The 23,627-nt window shown below is 42.7% G+C and overlaps 1 protein-coding gene and 1 long non-coding RNA gene across 11 annotated transcripts in view; one reads left to right on the top strand and one right to left on the bottom strand.

Annotated features, from left to right (window-relative positions):
* The window catches only part of NAV2 (neuron navigator 2), a 676,025-nt gene that overhangs the window by 334,218 nt on the left and 318,180 nt on the right, over positions 1 to 23,627 (top strand). For 9 of the 10 annotated variants that reach the window (XM_078383145.1, XM_072985895.2, XM_020782868.3 and 6 more), the window contains exon 1: positions 12,581 to 13,717. The exons of the other annotated variant lie outside the window; for it this stretch is intronic. In XM_078383145.1, the coding sequence (XP_078239271.1) occupies positions 13,460 to 13,717 (258 nt within the window). In that variant the 5' untranslated portion in view covers positions 12,581 to 13,459. Of the gene's footprint in view, positions 1 to 12,580; positions 13,718 to 23,627 lie in introns of those variants that run through there. 10 annotated transcript variants of the gene reach the window in all.
* Positions 767 to 12,198, bottom strand: LOC110073546 (uncharacterized). The gene is made up of 4 exons (XR_012082466.2): positions 12,066 to 12,198; positions 11,869 to 11,970; positions 8,418 to 8,504; positions 767 to 1,005 (listed from the first exon to the last, which is right to left on the bottom strand). It is a non-coding gene; the product is annotated as an uncharacterized LOC110073546 (long non-coding RNA).

Genomic DNA, 23,627 nt, shown 5'->3' with positions numbered 1-23,627 from the left:
TGCTGGGTCCCTTTAAAAGGAATTTCATCTTCTCTCACCCTATAAAAAGGAAATGCAAGGGGGGATGAGGAGAGTGTACACAGTACAAGAATCTGGTGGAACTAGTTCCCTTCGGAAAGTCTGGGATGTAGAAGCACTTGACGGGGTCCTCTCTCTGCAAGTACAAAAGGAGAGGGCCTTTGGAGGCTGTGGCAGTTTTCTCCAGCAACCTGGTGATCAGGAGGGAAGTACAATTTGTATTTGTTACCAATAGCTCCATTCTGGATGTCAATACATAGTTTGCCTTTCATTAAAATCAGAAGAAATGTAGCACATGTGAAATCTGCAGCTGATTGCAAGGATATATGTGTCTTATATTCTGCACAGTTCCCAGGAGCTTAGTGGAATTTCTCTTGCTAAGCAATGGTTGACAGTTTGAACATGTTACTCTTTCAGTCTACAATTCCCAGAATCCCTTGGCCAGCATGGGGGATTCTGGGAGCTGTAGTCAAAGTAGAAATTCCATAGGCTCTGAAAATTTGCAGCTCCATTTGATCCATTTCATAAAGCTGGAGCAAAATTTCTGAGACAAAGATTTTCTGATAAATGTTCTTAAAATTTTCTTGTTTAGTTTCCTCTGATCTAGGGCATTTTCAGGACATATTCAATGTCCCTCCAACTGTATTTGTTTCAGGAAAGGAAAGGGTTAAACAGCTCTTCTTCTTCTTCTTCTTCTTCTTCTTCTTCTTCTTCTTCTTCTGCTTCTGCTTCTGCTTCTGCTTCTGCTTCTTCTTCTGCTTCTGCTTCTTCTTCTTCTGCTTCTTCTTCTTCTTCTTCTTCTTCTTCTTCTTCTTCTTCTAGTTCAGTGGTTCCAAACCTTGGATCCCCAAATGTTCTGGGATTACAGGTCCCAGAAATCCTGGCCAGCGCAGTTAGTGGTGCAGGCTTCTGGGAGTTTTAGTCCAAGAACATCTGAGGACCCCAAGATTGGAAACCATTGCTCCATTCTTGAGGCTGCCTTTGGCCCTTTAAGCGAAAAGAAACAGAAACAAAAACACATTAGGATAAAGAAACACTCTGATGGATACAGTTTGTTTGACAGAGGCCATCCGCACAGATGTTTGTTCTGCTTCGCACCCATGATATTGTTCATGGATTGCTGGGAGTATAAAAAGTATGGGGAAATGTTTCTGGTGTCTTGTGTGTTTTTAAGGCAAGAGATCTTCCTAGATGGGAAAAATCCTCTCCATCCCTTCTTCCAGTCTGTCCCCATTTGTTGCAAATCCCCATGGGAGATACTGGGATTTGTATCTATTATGAATTGTACTGTCGGGTTATTGCAAGTGGTGTGCATGTGCACACAGAATGCACGCACGCACACTCACAAGCGCGCGTGCGCACACACACACACACACATTCCTAAGCAAACTGCTGCCCCACCTTGCAGTCGAGGGCAACCTAATGCAAGGTCTCAGTTTAACCCTTTCTACCATAGCAGCAGCTTCAGTTTCTTTTTCCAGTTGACCTTCCTGCTAACCTGCTCCTTTCTCTTGCTGGCACTGTATGTAGCTGGGCGGTATGACCAGTGAGAAGTGTGGAGAAATGGGATGAGTTTGCTACTTGGGCCATGAGCAGGGATTAGAGAGCAAAGGAGCAAAGGAAGGACAGATGGTTCCCGGCCTGGAATAAACAACTGGGAGCAGGTGGGGTGGGGAAATCATCCATACCTTCAGGAAGTGCTTTCAGAAAAAGGTCTACAAAGTCACAGATTTTGGTGCAAAATCCTGCCACTGGATTTTGGGTGATTCTTTCAATGGAGGTTGCAGGCTGCTGCTTTTGACGTGCATGGCACATAAACTTTTTTTAAAAGTCTCATTGTTCACTGATTGGTCAACCTGTTTCAGAGCTACAGGTTTCAGGTTGTGCAGGGCTCAGGAGCAGTCACCTGTATCCTTCATAAGAGCTGTACTTTCACTGCTAAAATGCAGAAACTTTGTACTGGCTCAGACACAGGCACTGTGTATTTTAGCTTCCATTCCCACTCATTAGCAACTGTTTTAAGTGTTTAAATCATTATTGTGTCTCATTTAAATGAAGATCACCAAATCTTTTTTTTTTAACTCATCCTTACAGATGAGACTGCTGCAAAATGTAAGCTGGATTTTGGTAAAGCAACAGCCATGGAATTGAAACCGGGCCTTGAGTTGGCCTTGATCCCTTACAGTTTAAAATCTGTGTCTTAAAATAAGGTATCAGAATAAAAGGTTATAATACTATAACTCTTAACATATGCTTTAGTTCTCACTTCTGCTCTGCTTTTCATCTGGCAAAAATCTGACACTGGTTTATTAAAGCTTTGAAATCTTTGTTCACATCCATTCATTTCCAGCTCAAAGCTGCACTTCATGCTGTGGCAGGAGGGAAAACACGGGAAGGTCTGTCTGAATGAGATGGAAGAAAAGAGATGAGCACTTTGTAATCTGAGATTAGTGGATAAAGGAGACTAGAGTAAAAACACATTTCCTGTTTAAAAAATTACCCACTTAGCGTTAATGCAAGACAACCCCACTGAGCCAGCATGGAAACTGGGATTAGGAACTAGAGTGTGCGTCAAATGAAAAGTACATGTGTTGACTCCCAGCAGCCTTCTGGTGATTTGCTGATCCTTTGTAGATAGACATTGAAGTGCTGTAGACAGCATGATAGATGCATTGTTTTCCCTCATATACACATGCATTTCTTCCATCCTATTATTGTCTCTAATAAAATGAGTTTTATCTGCTTTTGGGATATATATGTAGCCTATTAGCAACATATCTCACAACATCACTTTCAAAACTCTCTTATCAGCCCAAGCAGGAGGCAGGAAGAAGTTTGTGCTAGAATCATGAAATGACCAAGCTACGGATTTGTCTGTAAATAAAATTTATTGTTCCTATTAGCTCATTCAGATTCAGAAATGTTTGGAATTCACCAAGTAATGTAATATTCAGATAGTTCTGAATATATCTGAATCCAAATTTAATAGTTCCAAATATTTGTAATAGTAATTCCTAATATTTCGAGTCCCAGTTACGTCTATAGACCAGAAAGCAAAATGCTAGGTTTCTGCTTGCTAGATGAAGAAGTGAAATTGATCCTGGAATGATTTCTTGAGAAGTGAAACTTAAAGACAGTCTGGCACTGAGGGTGCAGAGAGCTCAGTGGCTTTTTATTGGGGTTGCCATGAATTTCCTAAGGGAGGGGGCTGAGGTGAGAATGATGTCTCTCTGCCCCAATGAAATCTAGAAAAAAGCACAGACACCAGAAGGTATTTGTTCACATTGGTTCTTCCCAGTTGAAAGGTCAGCATTGCGGCTTATAAATTGCCTGAGTGTTTGCTGTTAGGCTATTTATTTATTTATTTATTTATTTATTTATTTATTTATTTATTTATTTATTTATTTATTTATTTGATTCATATCCTGCCCATCTGGTATATTCTACCACTCTGGGCGGCTTTGGTACAAGCCTGCACTGCAGCAGTTTTCTCTGTGCCCTTTTCTGAACCCTCAACTTACATGTACATTCTCCACATCTCATTGTGCATTGTTTACTTAATAAAATTAGGATAAGATTTACGATTAGTACAGTAGACTCTTAGATTAATATTTTATGCATTGACAGGGAAATATTACAGTAGGTTTAGGTTCTTAGGTATATCAGGAAGGTGGGGATAAGATTTTGTTATATAAAGACAGACAGATTCAGTTAATAGATTTTGTGTCTGTGTGTGCATGTGCGTTTGGATAGAGTCTGAAATACAAAATATGGGTGTGATAGAAATAGACACATGGGGAAAGCTGCAGGAATGCTGCCTGAATTCATTACAGCAGCGTCCAATGAGAGGATTGGCACAGAGGAAGGAAAAGGTCTGCAACTACTATTACTTGCCCTCCGAACAAAATCTGTCACCCAGCTGCTATATTCAGGGCTGACACTATGAAAGAGCAGAAGGCTCTGTGTGTGTGTGCACGCATGTGTGCATGCGTGCATGTACATGCCAAAAAGGCAGCAGAGAAGCCTCTGGTTCAAGGTGAGACAGATATGAATGGACCTCTGAAATGTTCCAGTGACATCTTTGTGCAATCCAGCCAGAGCAAGGGGCTAAAAAAGATGGCGAAGGAAGCATTTTTCTCCCAAAGAGCTGGTGTGCCAGAGAAGGACAAGGATGGCATCAGGACTCAGACTGACACTGTCTGCTGGCTCCTGCTTTTGTGGTGGGGAAAGAGATTTATGAAGAGTGTGAGACGTTGGCTCTCATAGCCATACTAACAACGGAACAGTTTGTGAAAGTGATCTGGCTGCCACATCTGTCACCCCATTGATCACCAGAGTTGATTCAGCTGATCTGGCTAGCTAGGTGGGTTCCTCTTCCTCCCTCACCACTCCGTATGCATCCCTCCTGAAGCTGCGTGCTCAATGGAAGAGGACAACCATCCCAGATGGAAACAGTGTACTGTTCTTTGGTCAAAGGTGTACAATAGCTGCACTCCCCTGCTAGAACCTCCAAACAAGCTCATATCCATACTATGCCATTTTATCATATTCAAGGGAGGTTTTACCCCAGCCCCCATTCCAAGCAAATCTCTCCTGTGCAGAGCAGCTTTTCAGTTGGTGGGAATTCCCCTTAAAGGACCTACACATCTGACGTGGGGCGGAGGAGGCTGAGGGAGCTCAGGTGGGCACTGTTTCAGAAGCATGTGACACTGAAATCACCCCTGCCTCTCCAGCTGCACTTGCCCCACCAGTTGCTGGAGCTAGTAGTGATGACAAGTTAGCATTCCTTGTTAGGGACATGCAGTCAAAAACTGAAGCTCCTAAGAAGTCAATCATCTGGAAGCACTTTCAACAGTGCGCAACAGAAGCCCAAATGGCTGAGTGCATGCACTGCAAGAAGGTGCTCAAGTGTGAGCAGAACTTGGGTTACCTCTCCAACAGTAGCACGCCAGCAGACTCAGCACGGGGAATTGCTGCTGTCAAATGAAGTGGGTACAAGTGGCTTCCTTATTAATGAAGGGCAAAAGTCATCAGAGGGCAGAGGCTGAACTACCAGCCCAGGAAAGCAGGGAGGTAGATCAGCAACTAGCAAGAGATGGGAGACAGCAAATGCCAGACACACATCTCTAGAATCAGTTCTAGGCTAGCCTGAAAGAGCCTGGAGGGGTACAGAAAAAGGCCTTCTGCGAATGTAAAAGTGTCAGAATTACTTGTTTCCTAGGGGAGATGATAGCCCCAGAGAACACGGGTTTCCATAAGTTTGTGGCAGAATTGGCAACTCATTACCAGTTGCCATCTTGAATGACCCTTGGACACAGGGTGGTGCCAGATTTATACTGGGCTATCAGGTGACCAGGACAACAGCAGTTGGCCAGGGTGCAGGTCGTTCACTTGACAAGTGACATCTGGAGCAACTAGGGTGCAAAGCATGCCTGTCTCACCCTGGCAAGACACTGGTGGGAGGTGGAGGCATCAGGCACAGGGCAGCAAACAAGGGCGGGATATAGGTGGCCCCTGTTGAACGTGGCTGTGATGGAGGGAAGCCACAAAACGTACAACAGTCAAGAGGCTCTGAGGGTCATGCTGCAGTAGTGGAGCCTAGCTACAGAAAGGCAAGATCTGTTTTTCACAGACAATGGGGCAAACATCGTGGCAGCACTGCAAGTTGGGAAGATGAAAGGAGTGTGGTGTTTGACCAACATTCTCATACTTGTAGCTGAGGGTATTTTGCAGAATGTGAAGGACACGTTCATGTCTAATCTAATCAAGTGGGCCAGAAAGGTGGCCTGGCATTTTCACCACAGTGTCTGGAGACACCACCCCAGAGCAAGGACATGGCAGAGGTAGAGATGTCCATACAGGAGCCCTCAAGACAAAAGAGACAAAGCCCTTGTCCTACTGGGCTGAGAAAGAGTCTGTTAGGGGACAGTTGACCAAGGTGGCAGTAGTACTGCGGTCTTACCCAACAAGGAGACATTGTCAGTCCACACCGCTCATACCTGAAATTTGGATCTGTAGAAAAACGTACAGTATTTTTCTTACAGTCAACCTGCCATTGCTGTGCTTCCTTAAAGTTCCTTTTAAATAAGAAAAATGGCACACTCTGCTCACAATACTAGGCATGCCATGTGTCAATCTGCTGCACCCTCCTTCCGCCTCTTTCATTCTTACACCTCCTACTCCACAATTGTGCTTACTCACTCAACTGTGCTGTGCCCCATGCTGGTGGCACAGTTTTCACACACCACAGGCTATCTGCTGCTCCAGTTTGCCTACCAGTGTTGCCCAGGATATTTTCTCATTCCCCCAGTGCAACCTGTTTTTTGCTTCCCCAACGCTGCTGGCATTTCTTGCTGGGTTCCCAGCATTCAGGATTCAATGTGCTCATTACAGTCATTTCTTAATACCTAGACACTGCTGGCTGTTGGTGTGCACCCTTTTTGTTTGACGCAATAACTGGGAAGGTGTCAAAGAACACAGCAAAATCTTTTAAAAATGTTTTGCCTTTTTGTGTTTTTTTTAAAAAGAGGAAATAAATGACTACATAGTATTCATATTGACTTTAATGGAGTTCCGGATATCTGGAAATTCCAATTTTTTAAAATTCTGAATTCTGAATTTAAATTTTGGAGCTAGAACACACGATTAGTTACTATGTTTCATCATGTCATCTGCAACGTAATGGCAACCCTAAGAATCAGTGACTTCTGGAAGGTTCTGTCATTAACAGCCCTGCTGAGGTCTTATGAATCAAAGGTCATGGCTTCCTTTATTGAGACCATCCCTCTCATAGTCTATCTTCCTCTTTTCCCACTGCCTTCAACAGAAATGACACAGTCATCCCAAAATATTATGCTCACATAGAGGAAAACCTGTTGAGGCAACCTTGTAACTAGTGACTGTTTTCCTAAGTGGTATTTCCAGTTGATAAGTCAGCTGGGTGACTAAATCGGCCTTTTACGCCTCAGCTTTCAAAGGATTAGGCGTAGATACAAATTAAAACTTAGCAACTATATGATCCCAAGCTCAATGCAGGGAAGCCCACACTATGGAATTATTTCTTTTTCATGAGGAATTCGCCTGTAATTTTTTGTTCAGCTGGTAGGTGTGGTTTAAATATGTTCCAGTGGGGTTGACTTAGTTTTTGCCTGCTTTCTGCCCAGTGATATTGCCTGTTACAAAGGCAAAAGGACACTTGTGAGGTAGTTCCCGCAGCTGAGCACCTGCCATCTGCAAACAGAGCATTTGTTTGTTTGTTTTAAAAACTGCTTTCAAGGCAGTGCTGCAACACCCTCACTTCAGGAAGAGTAAATTTTAAAAAGAGGTGGAAACTGGCAATTAGCACCTTGTCAAAGGCAGTTTCTGCTGTGCAAATGCAGCTCTGCCTATTGATTCCTGCATATTGCTTGATGCCAGGATGGCTTCAGCGATTTCATCTGCAGAATCCTGTTTTGAAAAAATGTGGATCATAGTTCCTCCAAGCATATTTTTCTCTGCTGTGTAGTTGAACGTTCAACCTGCACTTTTTGCTCTGTGCTTTAGAAGAGGGGCAGACAGAAGCAATCATCTTCTGAGTTCCCTGTGGACATTCATAAGATGAGTGATGTGTGAGCAGTATGTAATCAGTTTGCAACCATCTCTTTAAAGTTTTCCAGGAGTAAAAAATAGTGCAGCTTTGCCTTGCTTGGGCTCCTTCTCCACAATTCCCTTTCTTTCCCATTTCCTGGAGAAAGAGAATCCACCTCCACAGCAAGCAGGAGAAGGGAGAGGACAAAGGATTAAGGAAAGTGATGATTGCACTTACAGTGTGAGTTCAAGGTGCTGATAGTGGTGCTCCCTGAACAGCTTGGGACCTTGAGGGAACATTTCTCCCCATATAGACCTACCCAGTCATTAAGATCTGCTGGGGAGCCTTCCTTCATATCCCATCATTGAGAGCAATACGTTACGTGGGGGTGAAGGAGAGAGCTTTCTCAGTGATATTACTTTGGTTTTCAGATGGCCTCACAATGGAGGCCAAAATTGTCTTTGTTTTGGTGCTATCAAAACCTGGTTATTGAGCAAGCATTAGGTACCTAGTGGGACCATAGTTTGGTCTAGTCTACTTTGCTAGTTTCTGTCTTGTTAAAAATGGTTGAACTGCTCTGAATTATTTTTAACACATTTTATATTGTTTGAAAGTAGCTGAACTGCTTTAAACTCTTTATAATAAATTTTATTGGCTTTGTCTGCTCTGAGATATAGTGACAAAAGGCAAGTTAATATATTTATCCCTTGAATTGTCCTGGTCTGAATAGCACGGTTTTGATTATAGAATATCCCACAATCAATCAATCATTCAACCAATCAATCAATCAAGAGCCCCATGAGTTTTACACCAAATGTTTCAGTATACTTACCCGCAAACACAGCATCTCTAATTCACAGCATCTCTAGATTGGGGCTCATAAAGACCTTTTCCTCTTCCATAGTGTTGACAATTCTTTCTATACTTTGTGGAAAGGATTATAAATGTTATGGAAGATAACTGTGATAGAGAGAACTGGTGTGTGTGTGTGTGTGTGTGTGTGTGTGTGTGTGTGTGTGTGTGTGTGTGTGTGTGTGTGTGTGTGTGTGTGTGTGTGTGTGAGAGAGAGAGAGAGAGAGAGAGACAGAGAGACAGAGAGAGAGACAGAGAGAGAGAGAGAGAGAGAGAGAGAGAGAGAGAATCAACTGTTTACACTTTGTAGTTACATTTTGGGGGAGTTATACATGGATTTTGAGCTATATACGGGCCCAGCATCCCTAACCCCAGCATCCTTGAATGCAAAAGTGTAACACCTATGTGTCATCAAGTGGATTCTGACTTATGGCAGCCCTTGCCAGGGTTTCCTAGGTATACTGTACCTAGGAAACTCTGGCAAGGTTCGCCATTTATTTCTTAGGGCACCATAGGCCTGTTCAGCTTGCCTAAGGCTACACAAACTGGCTTTTCTTCCAGAAGGCACTGTGGGTAATAAACTCCAAATCTCTGGCTCTGATGTATATTGCACTGAACTAACTATCCAGCTAGCATAAGGCAAATTCGAAAGACTTAAAGAAATAACAAAATCATTGGAAAATGTATTAAAACAGCACCTGTCCCATGTTTCACATGGATGAGATGCCTCCTTAACTGGCCTACTTTCCTAAGTGAGCCCTACTCCTCTTCCTCCTTGGTGTTCCGGTTGCCCATCTGCTTGTATTTCCCTCAGAAACCAATTGGCATCAACTCCCAAGCAGAAGGACAACAGAATGTGAGGAAATTGCTGTTATTTCTCTTTGCTTCTCTCTCTACTTGATAGCTGAGAGAAGGCCTGTAAACAGAAAGCAAGAGCAAGGAAGAGAAGTAGATCTGGAAAGTTACTGTTTATGAGTAGGCACCTGCAGATACCCAAAAACCACACACAGCTCATGGTCCGATCATGAATCATACACTGATCAGCCATAACATTAAAACTACTGACAGGTAAAGTGAATAACATTGATTATACAGTTACAATGGCACAAAGAGATATATTAGGTAGTAAGTGAACAGTCAGTTCTTAAGCTCTATGTGTTGGAAGCATAAAACATGGGCAAATGAAAAGATCTCAGTTACTTTAACAAGGGCCAAATAGTGATGGCTAGACAATAGGGTCAGAGCATCTCCAAATCTTCTGGGGTGTTCCTGGTATGCAGTGGTCAGTGCCTACAAAAAGTGGTGCAAGGAAGGACAGCTGGTGAACTGGTGTTGGGGTTGTGGGCACACAAAACCGAATGACACACATTGGGAGTGAAGGTTGGTCTCTCTGGCCCAAGCCCCCAGAATTTTAAAGGAGCCCTGGCTAGACTTTAAAATGAAAAAATCATGGCCTATCTTTTTTCTTCCTCCCTGCACCAGCAGAGGGGAGTGCCAAAATCCATGATCAGAAGACAGGTAAGTATTTCTCTATGGCGATTTATGGCTCGCATGCCCACAAAGAGGGTTTCGTGTGCCAGCTGTGGCACATGTGCCATATAGGTTTGCCATCTCTGCACTAAGAAGAAAGAAGACTGGTGGAGACAGTGTTGTGTTCTGGGCAATGTTTTACTGGGAAACCTTGCGTCCTGGCTTTCATGTTGGTGTTACTTTAACGTAGGTCACTTTCCTAGAGGTTGTTGCAGACCATATATACCATTTCATCGCAATTATGATGGTGGTGGCAGTGGCCAGAATGGTTTGAGGAACAAGACAAAGAGTTCAAGGTGTTGCCTTCGCCTCCAAATCCCCCAGAATCTCAATCTGATTGAACATCTTTGGTATGTGCTGGAACACCAAATCCGATCCATGAAGGCTCCACCGCACAACTTGCAGGACATAAAGGATCTACTGCTAATGTTTTGGTGCCAGATACCACAAGACATGTTCAGAGGTCTTGCGGAATCCATGCCTCAACGCATCAGAGCTGTTTTGGCAGCAGGAGGGGGGACTACATGATACTAAGCAGGTGGTTTTAACGTGGCTGATCAATGTAGCCATCCATTTCAACGGTGCCTATCTTAGCACTGGCAGTGCATAACTCTAGCAAGACTGTATCTTTCTGAAAATCAGAATATTCTAACACCTAACTCTGTACTTCCATTGTTTTCTTCTGCATGATGACCTCAGGATGACACAACAGTCGTGGAAGCTCTGCAAGTTTTATGTACATAGTAATTTAAAGATGAAATCACTGCAGGCTTCTGTCACATGATAAATGCATTCATCTTTACAATGCAAAATAATCAGTGTTGTTTTGCTGCAGCAGACCAACTTGCATGGTCTTCTAAAACCCATTTGGGCATGGCAATAACCAAATTCTTGCCAGAGCCTGATTTGCTTTGATATTCTAGAATAAACAGAAAGCAATGTAAATTCAGAGAGTCAACTGCTTTCAACAGGAACAGGGACTCCTCCCTTGACTGTAATCCTGGGAAGTGACTATGAGTGGAATGCAGCACTTTAGCCTTTTCCAGCCTGGTGTCTTGTGAATGCTTTTGATATCAAACCTCATTAGCCCCAGCCAGCATGGCTAATAGTGAGGGATTACAAAGGCTCTAGTCCAGAACCAGAGGGCAACAGAGTGAGGCCAGGTACAGCTTTCTGACAGTAGCCCACAGGAGTCAATAAGGAGGTAAGGGGGGGGGGAAGATGGTGACAAAAGTGGTCCTGAATTTGGACACTGCTGTTAATTGAATACATTCATTTCCATCTCTTTTACTTACACCCCAGGCAACAGGTTGTAATCAAGTAACTGAGATAATAATTGTCTTGTCAGAGCAGACAATGGGCTAGGCATACCAGGATTCTATTTTCATTATCAAAGAATTTGTAAAGAAATGACAGAGAAGTTAGTTTTTTGGTCAACTCCCAAAATCCCCTTGACGGTGGGCTTCTCAGTGATAGCTTTTTGGGGAGCGTGATTATTTATTTATGGTCTCTCAGGTATCAATCTTTCTTTCCCATCTTCTGGTAAACATCGGCCTTGTCCTGGCTTTGGATACAAAGGCTCCATTTGGTTTTAATAACTTCCAATTATGGATAGGCAGCTTCCTTTGGTGGATCCAATATTTGTGCCCGTTACCCAGCTTTTGCAATATTCCTCTGTGGGTTGAAGAGATGGGGCGAATCCTCCCTGGGAGAAGGCAGGCTGGCCAAACGCTTATGCTCTGCAAATGTGTTTTGTTGCACGCCTCATGATTACAGCTTGACGTAAACAAGTAAAATGTCTCTGTTTCAGTGTCTCTGTCAAGAAAACTATAATGCGTGACACACCTCCTGCCCCTCAAGGAGGAATGCTGGCTTCTGGGGGCAGAGGGTCTCTCACCCACCTGTGGAAAAATCTTGCACAGGCTCTTTCCTGGTCCTGATGGGGTTAAATTGCTGAGCCGTTATTCACACACACTCCGTTTGGCATTTCCACTGGAGCCTTCCTGTATGAGTAGCGAGTAAAAAACGGAATTGTGATTCAGCCTCGCGTGTTTTTCTTTGAAATGAGCCTCCCATTTATGTAAAAAACAGTTCTTACCCACCACCCCCAGACTTTGGAATTTCCCTTCCTCCGCCGTGTCACCTCTCATGCATCCTCGCCCGTTACTGGGGGGAGAAAGAGAGAGCCCCACCGCGCTTGCCGCAGCCCCGCGGCCCGCCGCGGCTTTTGTACTGGAGCCGAAGCCTCCCGCCCCCTCCTCCCCGAGTTGAAGCGCCGCCTCTTTTGCGGAGAGAATTTTGTTTCTGATTTGAGTCCGGGAGGACCAATCAGGGCGCTCGAGGAGGCTTTTTTCCCCTCCTCCGCCCGTCCCGCTTTTCTGGGCTGTCAGCTCGCGAGCCCCGTTTTCTCTCCCGCTTCTGCTGGCTCTGGTGGCGAGCCGCCTTTGGCGCGTCTCTGCTCCAGCCCTCCAGCCAGGCTGCCTCTTGACTCGCGGACGGCTGCTTCCTTTCACACATACCCACGCACACACCCCGAGCGAGCCGCTCCGCGCGGAAACCTGTGTCCCTGCTGCCCCATCTCCGACATGAGGCGGACGCGGCTCTGCCTCCTTCGGCGTTGACAGCAGGAATCCGCCTATGCCGGGCAGCACTTCTGGAGCCGCCGCCGCCAAAGCACCAGCCCGGGGAAATGCCGCCGCCACCAGCACTCTTTTAACGATTTAAATGTCATCCATGGACCTCTCTCCCTCTACTCCGGCATTTTTTTTCCTGTGCAGGAATACTATGATTAAGGAGCTTGGGCTCTCTGAGGCTCGCCTCCAAGGGCATACATAGGCTGTTAACGCACTGAGCTACAGCTGCTTCTTGGCTAAGGTTGAAGGAAGACGTCTTAAGCCTGGAAATCCTGCTTGTGCTTGCGCTCTAGCACACTTACACTTTACGCTCACTCACTCACTCACTCACTCACTCTCTCATACACACACATACACGGGCAGCACAAGACGCATATGCTAGGGCAGGTCCGTTTCCCTCTCTCGCACACCTTTTTATTCCAAAAGGCTGCTTCACTTTCTCAGTTCTCATTGGGGGAAATAAGCAAGTAAGAGAGTCTCCTGTCTCCGAGGTCACACATTACAGAAATCAGCTACTGCAGAGAATCAGCAAGTTAAACAACAGTAAAAGAGGAGGAGGAGGAGGAGGAAGGACCTTGATTGAGAATTAATACTAAACATCAAAGGAGACAAGTGGAAGGCGTGCCACCTGCGTGGAAGAACTAGTTCCAGCTTAAAACTGGAGGATTATCTTCTTCCTTACATTTCCCTTTCTTGTTCATTATTATTTTGGGAGCAGATTGTATAATTCAAGAATACCATCTTTGCAAAAGCTGTGCAGGCTCTCCTCCCTTGGTTGCTGCTGCTGTTGCTGCCCACTGTCTGTCCTGTTCCTGTTGCTGACAGAAACGTGTTAACGAAGCAGAAAAGAGGAGGAAAAATGCCAGCCATCCTGGTAGCCTCCAAAATGAAATCTGGACTCCCCAAACCTGTCCACACTGCTAGCCCTATTGTTCACGTCCCGGCGGCAAGGACCATCCCGCAGCCCTGTTACCTGAAGTTTGGGAGCAAGGTGGAGGTGAACAAGTCCTCCTATTCCAGCCAGATCCCCCTCAAATCCCATTTTGGTCATGAGAACACCGGAGATGGCTTCCCTTTGAAGAAGAGTGGCTCCACAGAAAATGGCTTTGATCCACAGGTCAGCAAAATGGGTATTAGCATGGCAACAGTGTGTGGGTTGTGTCTGGTGGAAATCTCTTGAGCATGTGCCTGGTTGCCAATAATGCAGGCTTGTGCTGTGATGCTAAAGATGTGTGTGGTGCATTTCTGGGGACACAGGCTGGAAGGGAATAGGATTTTTGCAAGTACATGCTGATAGTAAGGTGTTCTGAAACCTTATGATTTTTCTGCATTGTGCTGGGTGTGTTCCTATTTGTGGTGACCTGAATATTTTCATGATGGTGGGGAAATGGATGCATGTGCTTTGTTTGCGGTGTCGGTGTAAGACCCCAAGTTCATATAATATGGGCTGAAGTGGGTGTGTTAGTGCATCTTTCTGATGGCACAAGGGGAGCTCCATGTAGAAACCACATCCTGGGATTTGACTAAGCATCTTACTGCTATATGTAGCTGAGTTTGTAGGAGGGTTGTATGTATAGCAACATGTGTGAGGTATTATGCTATACAAGGAATATACTTGTGGCAAAATGTATCTTGTAATACATGCTGACGGTATTGACTGAATGTATGTGTATGGACAATATTTTACATATACACACCCACCCACCCACCCACCCACCCGTGTGTGTGTGTGTGTGTGTGTGAAAGAGAGAAAGAGATTACACATGTGTCGAATGAATGAATGAAAGAGGCATTCTCCTTGATCACTACCTGGAGAAAAATAGACTAATTGGAATTTCCTCTTGTCTATATAACAGATAATACTGTATATATATTCTTGTCATCTGGGATAAAACAATTTCCTTTGACCATGCCACATTCAGATTTTGCTTGTACCCATATTTGGCAGCCTCTTTAAATAAGGCTGCTTTATATAGCAGCAACTGTGTGTGTGTGTGTGTATGTGTTCTGACTTATTTTATTCCTGTTTTAGCATTTTCAGTGTGGACTGCCTCAATCTTGCCAATGCCCTCATGTATTCCGTGGCAGTGTAAACAGATAGTAAATGCTCCCACACTCCTGGGTGAGCAAAGCAGATGGTCTGCTTGCCGCAAAGGGGACTAATTAGCATGAGCTTGAGAGAGGTTTGCCGTGTGGCTGGATCATGAATTCTCTGAACAGCTTTGCATGCATGCTGCAAACTCCTTCTGCAGCCGCTTGAACCTGCTAGCAAGTAGTGCAGCCATGTTGGAGTGGGAAGTTGTATGCTTGCAGAAGGATCCTTATTGGTTTGCTCTGCACCACCACTACCACTGGGAATGCCTGCAATATTGGGTCATAGCTGCAAATCTAGGTTTTGTACTCGGCGACCTCATAACCTATTGTGCAGAGGCACAACGGCATGGCTGCTGAGTGAGCTTGGCCTCCTGCCCTGTTTTTTGAGGGGATGCTGCACTTTCCATCCTAGCAGACAAGAGTGATGCGCCAGAACTGACTCTATGTGGCTGTACCAGTTCCTGAGGGCTTGGGAGTCAGGAGAGGGACATGATAGGACTGGTGTCAGGGTAGTGACAGCAGACAGGCTGACCTTTGAATCACATCACACTGCCAGGCAGCTGGGGGAGGCAGCACAAATACTCTTTCGATCTTCTATCATTTCAGAGCATCCGGATAACTTCAACTTTTAACATACCAACTTCATGGAGGGGAATACGATTTAATAACCCTTGAGGTCTAGCATTTATGCCACTGATGCTACCACATATTTAGCACTTACTGCCGTATCACTGTGTGACATATATTTGAATAGGTTTTTTAAAAATCTGTTAATAGGTTTTCTTTTGTGGAACAATGAAAGTAAAGTAGCTCACAGGCCCAATCTATATAGGTTAAAACCTGAGGAACTGTTTCACATTTGCAAATATCTATACTCATATTAGAATACAAGGTTCAATGGAAGTGCAATGTGTTTCTGGAATAGGTCTGATGTAGCTTTACTGGTAGTAACGGCAGGAACTCAAACATTGTATATTGCCCGGTTCTTTTCATTAACCCTGCCCTTCTTCCATAGTCATTATGTGGACCTTCACAGCTTGGCTTTTTTAGGTTGTTTCCAGTTAACCTTTGCCTACATTCTTCTTTGCAAAATGTGTGCTTCTTCTTTGTCTGTGTTAAATCAGTTGCAGAGCCATTGGGATGATGTATGTGCTATGTGTAGCTGTATATGTGATGTGTTCCACTGACACTAAATAAGTACTTAAGAGTTCTAGTATTGTCATTAGTCTGGTATGGAAAGTCTCAGATATGATGTTGCAGGCCAATTGTTACAAGTACAACTGTGGTCCTTTAACCATTTGCAGGTTTTATGTTTTTTGTTTTGCTCCTTGGTTTTTTTCTCAAAGTGATGGAATTTTTTTTAAACCATCAAACTCTACTGATTAATCTCTCTTGGTCTGAAAATCAGCAGAACCCCACAACTAGATGAGATTCTCCAACGGAATCCTCTGACCATTTTCTGTTGTGGCACTTGTTGGCGCAAGAGCATCAACATAAAATCTATCTGACTTCCTGAATTTCCAGTCTGAGTCTGAGTAAGGACTCAGCTGTGGATTGTAGGAGCCTCAGGGTAGGAAGGAATGAAGATGTTGACCACCAGTCACTGTGCTGTCAAGATCATCACACTACCCAGGGTCAAAGTCTAGGCCAGATGATAGAACATCATTTGCAAGAACAACATGCTGTTGGAAGTCAGTTGGATGCAGCAAGAAGAGCTTTGAACTCTCTCTGGCAGGCCATTTCTGTAAGGTCTAGTTTGACAAAAAGGAAAAGGCCATCTGCTACCTGATTTCCTATTAAAAGACTATACTAGTTTGTTCTCTTTCAAAAGCACACATTCATGTGGCTGCACAGCCATAGCAATGGTGGTGACTACCTAGGTATGTTTCCTCTTGTTCAGTGCCAGGAAGAAGAAAAATGGCTACAGGCTCTGGGAGAGCCAGTTGCCAATGTGCCTGAGACCAGGTCAGATTAATTGTCATCTCGACCAGTATCTTCTGTTTTTTCCATCTTCTATTATCTGGAAAATGGAAGACATCAGGGAATAATAAAACCATGCATTTCTCTTTACCATTTCCTCCTTTACAACAACAAGCTATACATGAAACAACAAGTTACAATAAATTTATCATCTGATTTTCACCTCTCTGACGAATTCTTTGAATTATGATGTAACATCTTGCAGAGAAGGAGATGAAGAATCATGTTATCCTGAAATCTGACTCAACCATGTTTGACTACTGGTTTTCACACTGTGCAGGGCCTCATTAGATGAGATGCTGATTCCAAATTTTAGAAGCAGTGCATTCTTAAGAGGAAAAACAATGGCTGAAATACTACTGCTTAGTATGGTAATTTGCACTAGCATAGGCCCCTTGAATTAGTAGGGATTTGGTGGGTCAACCCCTCTGTAAATTCCATTGATTCAAATGGACGTATTCTAGTTGCAACTTGCTTTAGCATAGGAAGTCCCAACCAAAGTGGGCCTATTTAAATCAACAGAATTTATGAAGGAGTTGAATCACCAGTTGCCCACTGATTCAGTAGGCCTATTCTATTGCAACTTAGTACCGGTATATTAAGCAATAGGATTTCAGTGTATCCGTTTATTATAATGCAGGCTTGCTCAGGATGCTTTTGCCAAATCAGTTTGCTTTTTTTGGTAATTTGTCAGTTGGGAAACAGCATGACTCTGTTTGCATTCTTAGGCAGGAGCCACTGAAAGATTTGTGTGCTTTGGGGGGGGGGATAACATTTTAAGAATAGACATTAATATGGGATCTGATGCTCACACTGACTCCTTCTTCGAGCTGATTCTTTAGTATCCTGATCTTCCTTCACTCTCAAAACCTTCCCCTAGCTTTTCCTTTCTTCGTCTCCTGCACCATCCACTTGCTTCTCCTTTAGTTAACTCCTTCACCTAAAGCTATTTATATCCTGTGTTTCTTCCATCTTGGAAGACACTAGAATAACATAAAGTTCTAGGCAATCTCCAATCCAAGTACAAACCAGCCTAGAATTGTGTTCAGTTTTGCAACTTTGGTGTGTTTCAGGCTATAACCCGAGGACTTCCTATATGACTTTTAAGCTGCTACTTCATATATTTTCCTCACTCCCAACATAGAAAGGGTTCCCTAAGTTACTTTAATACTTAGAAATATTACATGAGAGGGGTGATACTACATCCAAAGAAGAAATCTTTACCACTGTGAACAAAGGATCAGATATTCAGCAGTATCTGCATTTTCTCTTTTGACAAGCATTTGTGTTGACTTTCTTATCAGAAACTGACAAATGTACCTACATTCATTCTGGAAAAGATTTAGCAGATGTAGATGTCTGCTCCAAATGGGATGTCAGTTTGGATTGCAGATTTCATAATACAGATCATGCAGATTTGTAATAACATCAACTCACATCCCTACATGGCCTTTCACAAAAGCCTCCATGTGTCTACAGCAGGAGTCAGGGAACTTTTTTACCTTTTATCCCCCCGCCCCAAAAATGTATATACGCCGACATTACCCCCTTGATTCGAAAGGAAGGAAATCATACATTATTTGAATTAAAAATATTATTGAATCTACACAGGCTGTGCATCAAACTAGCAGGATGCACCAAATTTGATAAAGATGTGCACTATTTGGGCTGGAACACATTGCACTCCAGCCATGGTGTGGTATAGGGAATAAACTAGCAGGATGCACCAAATTTGATAAAGATGTGCACTATTTGGGCTGGAACACATTGCACTCCAGCCATGGTGTGGTATAGGGAGTAAACTAGCAGGATGCACCAAATTTGATAAAGATCTGCACTATTTGGGCTGGAAAACATTGCACTCCAGCCATGGTGTGGTATAGGGAGTAGTAAGGTGCCCAATGTGCCTAGCAAGTTGCATTAAATTTTTATTAGCTCGCAGAGGATTTAATCATCATCAGTGGCTGCCAGAGTGGTGCTAGCAATGACATGCTTGCTAGAGACAGCCAACACAGAATTGGGGGGAGGAGCTTTCCCTACCACTTTAATCATTCTATGTGTGGCGTGCAAAAAGGAACAAACCAGGCTAAAGGTCATGTCACACATCCTGGTGCTACAGCCCAATATCAAAGGACCAGTGTGCTTTTTTTATCATCATCAATGGAAAACTCAGCAGTGGCCAAAGGATTGGAAAAGATCAGTCTACATCCCAGTCCCAAAGAAGGGAAGTGCCAAAGAATGCTCCAACTACCATACAATTGCACTTATTTCACATGCTAGCAAGGTTATGCTCAAAATCCTACAAGGTACGCTTCAGCAGTATGTGACCTGAGAACTCCCACAAGTACAAGCTGGACTTCGAAGGGGCAGAGGAACTAGAGATCAAATTGCTAACTGTTAGTTCTTTTTCATAGTTTTGAGTCAGTCTCTCTCTCTCTCTCTCTTTCTCATTCACTCTCTCTCTTACACACACACACACAAACTCCCTCCATTTACTCCCTCCCTCCATTTTCTACAATTACATACATTTAAATAAGCTTGATGAAGTCCTTGGTATCTCGCACTTTTCTTCCCTCCTACCCTTGCTTGCTCCTTTCCCTCCTGCTGCTTGTTTGCAGTCTTTTCCGGAGGAAGCAGTCATTCAGAACCCCCGGATTGATTGATTGATTGCCTGGGGCTAATCCACAGCTGCAACCAATCAAGGAGCTTATCTCCCAATCTCTCAACTAATGGAGGATTTACAAGTGCCTGCTGCAACCAGGAAGTAACAGGGAGAGGTGGCTTACAATTTGAGATTTGGCTGCAGAGGGTGGGGGTGGGACGGAGGGCTGTAGCACTCTGCTCATTACCCCCCAGGATTTTCACTTTTACCCCATTTGGGGTAATTTATCCCTGTTTCCCAACCTATGGTCTACAGTAGTACCTCGGTATACGAAATTAATATGTTCTCTGGGACATTATGTAAAGTGAAACATTTGTAAACTGGAATGCGGATTGCCATTGGAATGGGGGTGGTGCTATAAACCTTCAGGCACAATACATCCTGTGGAAACTTTCTTTGTAAAGCGAAACAAACAAACAAAATGTAAACTGAGGCATTATTTTTAATGGATTTCTATTTGTAAACTGAAAATTATGTTAACCGAGGCGTTTGTAAACCGAGGTACTACTGTACTGTAAAAGCTGTGGTACACTAGGCAGCAACATGGGCTGTCAAGGTATGCAGCACTTTGATGCTTGAGCACTGAAGCCTAGTGAGGTTTGGGGATGTTCCACATCTATTACACCTGCTAGGTTATCACATTCAGAATCGAGATTCAGTCTAAGAAATTCAAAATCTGCCATCAAAATCTGTTTTCTTTTCAAAATGTTACCTTTTTTTCATTCTCTACCAAATGGTTTCTAAAATGTCCATGTGAGCTACTTTTTAAGCAATATTATTTAACTTTGTGTTAGCAATATTATCATCTAACTGTTTCATGATGTTTCATGCCACTCTTCTGACTATTTGAAACAAATTTCCTCAAAAGCTGGAAAGACCCAGAACTATAGGTGGTAATATATAAATTTAATATGTAAAGTTTATGAAATTTATAGACTGATAGGATCTCAGGAAAGTCTTCCTGAGATGGAGTGATGTTCATCAGCTGGAAGAGTTACATGGGTTGAGCTTGAACAAGTTATAAACAAGAAAGTAAACAGAGCATTAGATATGTTACTGTATTTCCCCAAAGTCAGTTCAATATGTTTTGCTCTATGGAGTAAAGAATAAACCAATGTTTACCCCCAGAGATCAGCTGAAACTTACATCAACAGTGATGATGGAATAATATTCTCCACCATGCTTGAGGACAAGTGCCTAACTCTTCCTTAATCTGATTGTGCTGTTTTCCCATCTGTCCTTTCTCCCCAACCTATCACACTACTTTCCTCCTCTGGTCACACAGCCCAAAAACCTGGTATATTACTTGTATTAAAACCTGTGCTGAGATTCATGTTTATGCAATGAATTCCAAAGTGTGCATTTATTTTCCTCTGACTAGATTTATTTTCTTAGGAAGCATGTTAAAATAAACAGCCACCAGAGGGCGTTTATTTTAGCACATTTTCTTAATTGACTTAAGCCCATTGTGAGCCCTACAACTAGTTTTAAAAGGGAGTCTCTCCATGTATACCTGATTTAAGAGCACAAGCTGAAAATACATAGTCTTCCAAATTGGTACATTAACACAAGTTGCTATGTACAGTATTTCAATTACTAAGTAGGAACATAGGAAACTACTAAAAAACCATTGGACTTGAGTTGGCTGAAATTAAAACACTACAGATTCTGAATTTTTTGAGAAACATTGCCCTTACTTGCAATCTTTTAGTCAAGTCGAGAAAATTGGATTGGGGGTGCGTGGGTTAAGATAAAAATGCAACAGGAGTAGATGGGAACCAACATCATTACCCAGCTTGTCCCATTTCCACATAAAAATCTTCCCCCTTTCCACACTCACTCCTTTATATCAGTTTGCACATGACCTATATTCTAAAATATATGTCTGCCACAATCATGTCTTTGCACTGCCAAGAACTTCCATTATTGTTGGCAGTTTCGTTATTGTTGTCTGTAGAGTACAGTCTGAACAGAAATGGGGAGCTGGTGGGTTGCTTCTCCTAAACATTTCACAATAGCTTCCTCCTTCTTAACTTAATATTTTGATACTGGAATGTTCAGTTTTCTAAACACTCTGGAAATAAATTATCTTGATATATAGATTGAATTGTTTTGGAAATATTTAACTTGTTTCCTCAGAAACCTCAATTCAGTAGATACCTAGATAGAGATCTGAGTATCCAGAATGGGATTCAGTCTTTATTTTTGCCACATCGTCTAAATGTTGCACTAGTATTAAAGATAGATTGCTTCAGATGTTCCAGAAGCTTGTCCTGTAATGAAAAATTGGAAGCAAATAACTCTAAAAATATAAAACTTTACGATTTTAGGCTGCTGTGTTACAATCAGAATTCTGTGTGTGGCCAAAAAATACATAAAACATTTGGAATTTAGTTCCACTGGATTTCCCTTCTTTTGAGGTATGCTAAGCAATACATGTTAGATGGGGTTTCCAGCCACCACTGGCCATGTGTCCCTGAATATCAGTTACTTCTCTAAGTGAGCACAAGTATCTTCATAATACTTCCAAACCTGTGAAACAAAATCTGTTTCACCCAAGAGACTCAAGTTAATAAACAATGAGCTGTTGCTTTTATCACTACAGTTCTTTTGCCTGTGAAGATTCTCAGTCATCCAGGTGAAGTTGTGCTTTGTGAACAAAATCTAGGACTGTGTCCAGTGTTGGTTTGGTTAGCGTGGAAAGTAGTTCTTGGTGAAGGCAATCTATTCTGTGTTTCAAAGTGTCTTTGGTGAAGTGGACCTGTCTGATCTTTTCATTAAGCAACTGTTTTTGTACCTTCTGAAGGATCTTGTTCCCCTGTTGGCTTCTTACAGTCTTTGTCCATCTAATCAGCCTATTCAGACCAGGGGGAAATTAAACCAACATGGAGGATATATCAGGGATCTCCTACCAACTCTCCTTAGACTGAAGAAGCTACTTGGATGAACAGCGAAACATTTCTACCTAATAAGAAAGAAGTCCAGTTGCCATGACTCATCTTCCAGATACATTTCTTTTGGTGCGTCTCTAGGCTTTTTAGCTTCAAAATAAAGCTATTAATATGGGGAAGAATAGATTAGTAAATTATTCCCAGTTTCAAAAGGTCTCTGACAGATCTGTTTTACAGTGCAGTTTTACACAAGATATCTGTTCACCGTAATGACCACCAAGTTAAATGGTATTTATCCACAGATATATGTGTATAGGATTTTGGCCCTTATGACACACTCCTTAATTAATGTTGTATTGGTTGAGCTTCTTGAATATCAGGCAATTAATCTATAATCTTTGATGTTCTGAATAATTAATAAATTAAGCTTTAATTAAGTGCATTGCTAGTTATTGTTGTAAACTGCCTGGAAATATATCTTTTTCAGTACAAAAAGGAGTATAGGGTTTTTAATAGCATATAAATAAATGATTTCATTGAGCTCTGCTGGTATGATGAATTTATGACTGTTGTATATAAATACACAGACACAGAGACACAGTCATGCTTGTTACATCATACCACATGTTGAAAATGATACACCCACTGGTAGGTAATGCTGATACGATTATTTCCAACCTCTGTTTTTGTATGCATGACATTTGTAGAACTAAATTTTGCTTCGTGACTTTTTGTCCACCAAACATCCATTCTGCATACCTTCAGTAATGTATATTTTCCAAGGAAGTGCTGCTAATACACTTCATTCAGAGACATTGATGAGTTATTGTTGACAGTAGGCTGTAAATCACCAGGCACAGTAGGAGTTGAAATGCAAATCCTGATGGGATTAGAGCTCAGTGGAATAGTGAGCTACTTGTCTCTGGACAGAAGGGTCCAGCAAAAGGTAACTCCAAGACAGGTTGTTAGCTGAGAAATCCATCTGAAGGATAGAACAAAGGATAGGCAAGAGGGCAGAAGACAGAGTGGGGAGGAGGAGAAGCAGGTGAGCATAGCAGGAAAAAGCAGAAAACAGAACTGGTGCATCCACTAGTGGCAGATTTCAAATGAGAGACTGGGTCTCAAGATGTCAAAAAAACATGTCTCAGCTCTGACTGATAATAATGAAGAAACAGATTTCTTGCCCTTGCTTTAGCACTGACCCCACTATCTTGCTGATTGTCTAACTGTCCTTGACTCAGCTGCCAGGGGCATATGAATACACACCACTCCTCCTTTGTAATGACCTTACGAAGTTTTAAAAGCTTGGTATGTATGAAAAATCCATATCAGAAGATCATGTTGAGTGCATATTCACTTATACTATATTATTTGCAGTTGTCCCTCATTTGCTGTTTATA

Source organism: Pogona vitticeps, chromosome 1 (genome assembly GCF_051106095.1).
Source record: "Pogona vitticeps strain Pit_001003342236 chromosome 1, PviZW2.1, whole genome shotgun sequence".
In the NCBI taxonomy this organism is placed as follows: Eukaryota; Metazoa; Chordata; class Lepidosauria; order Squamata; family Agamidae; genus Pogona; species Pogona vitticeps.
Note: the sequence above shows the minus strand (reverse complement) of the source record. Positions and strands in the feature narration are given on the sequence as shown.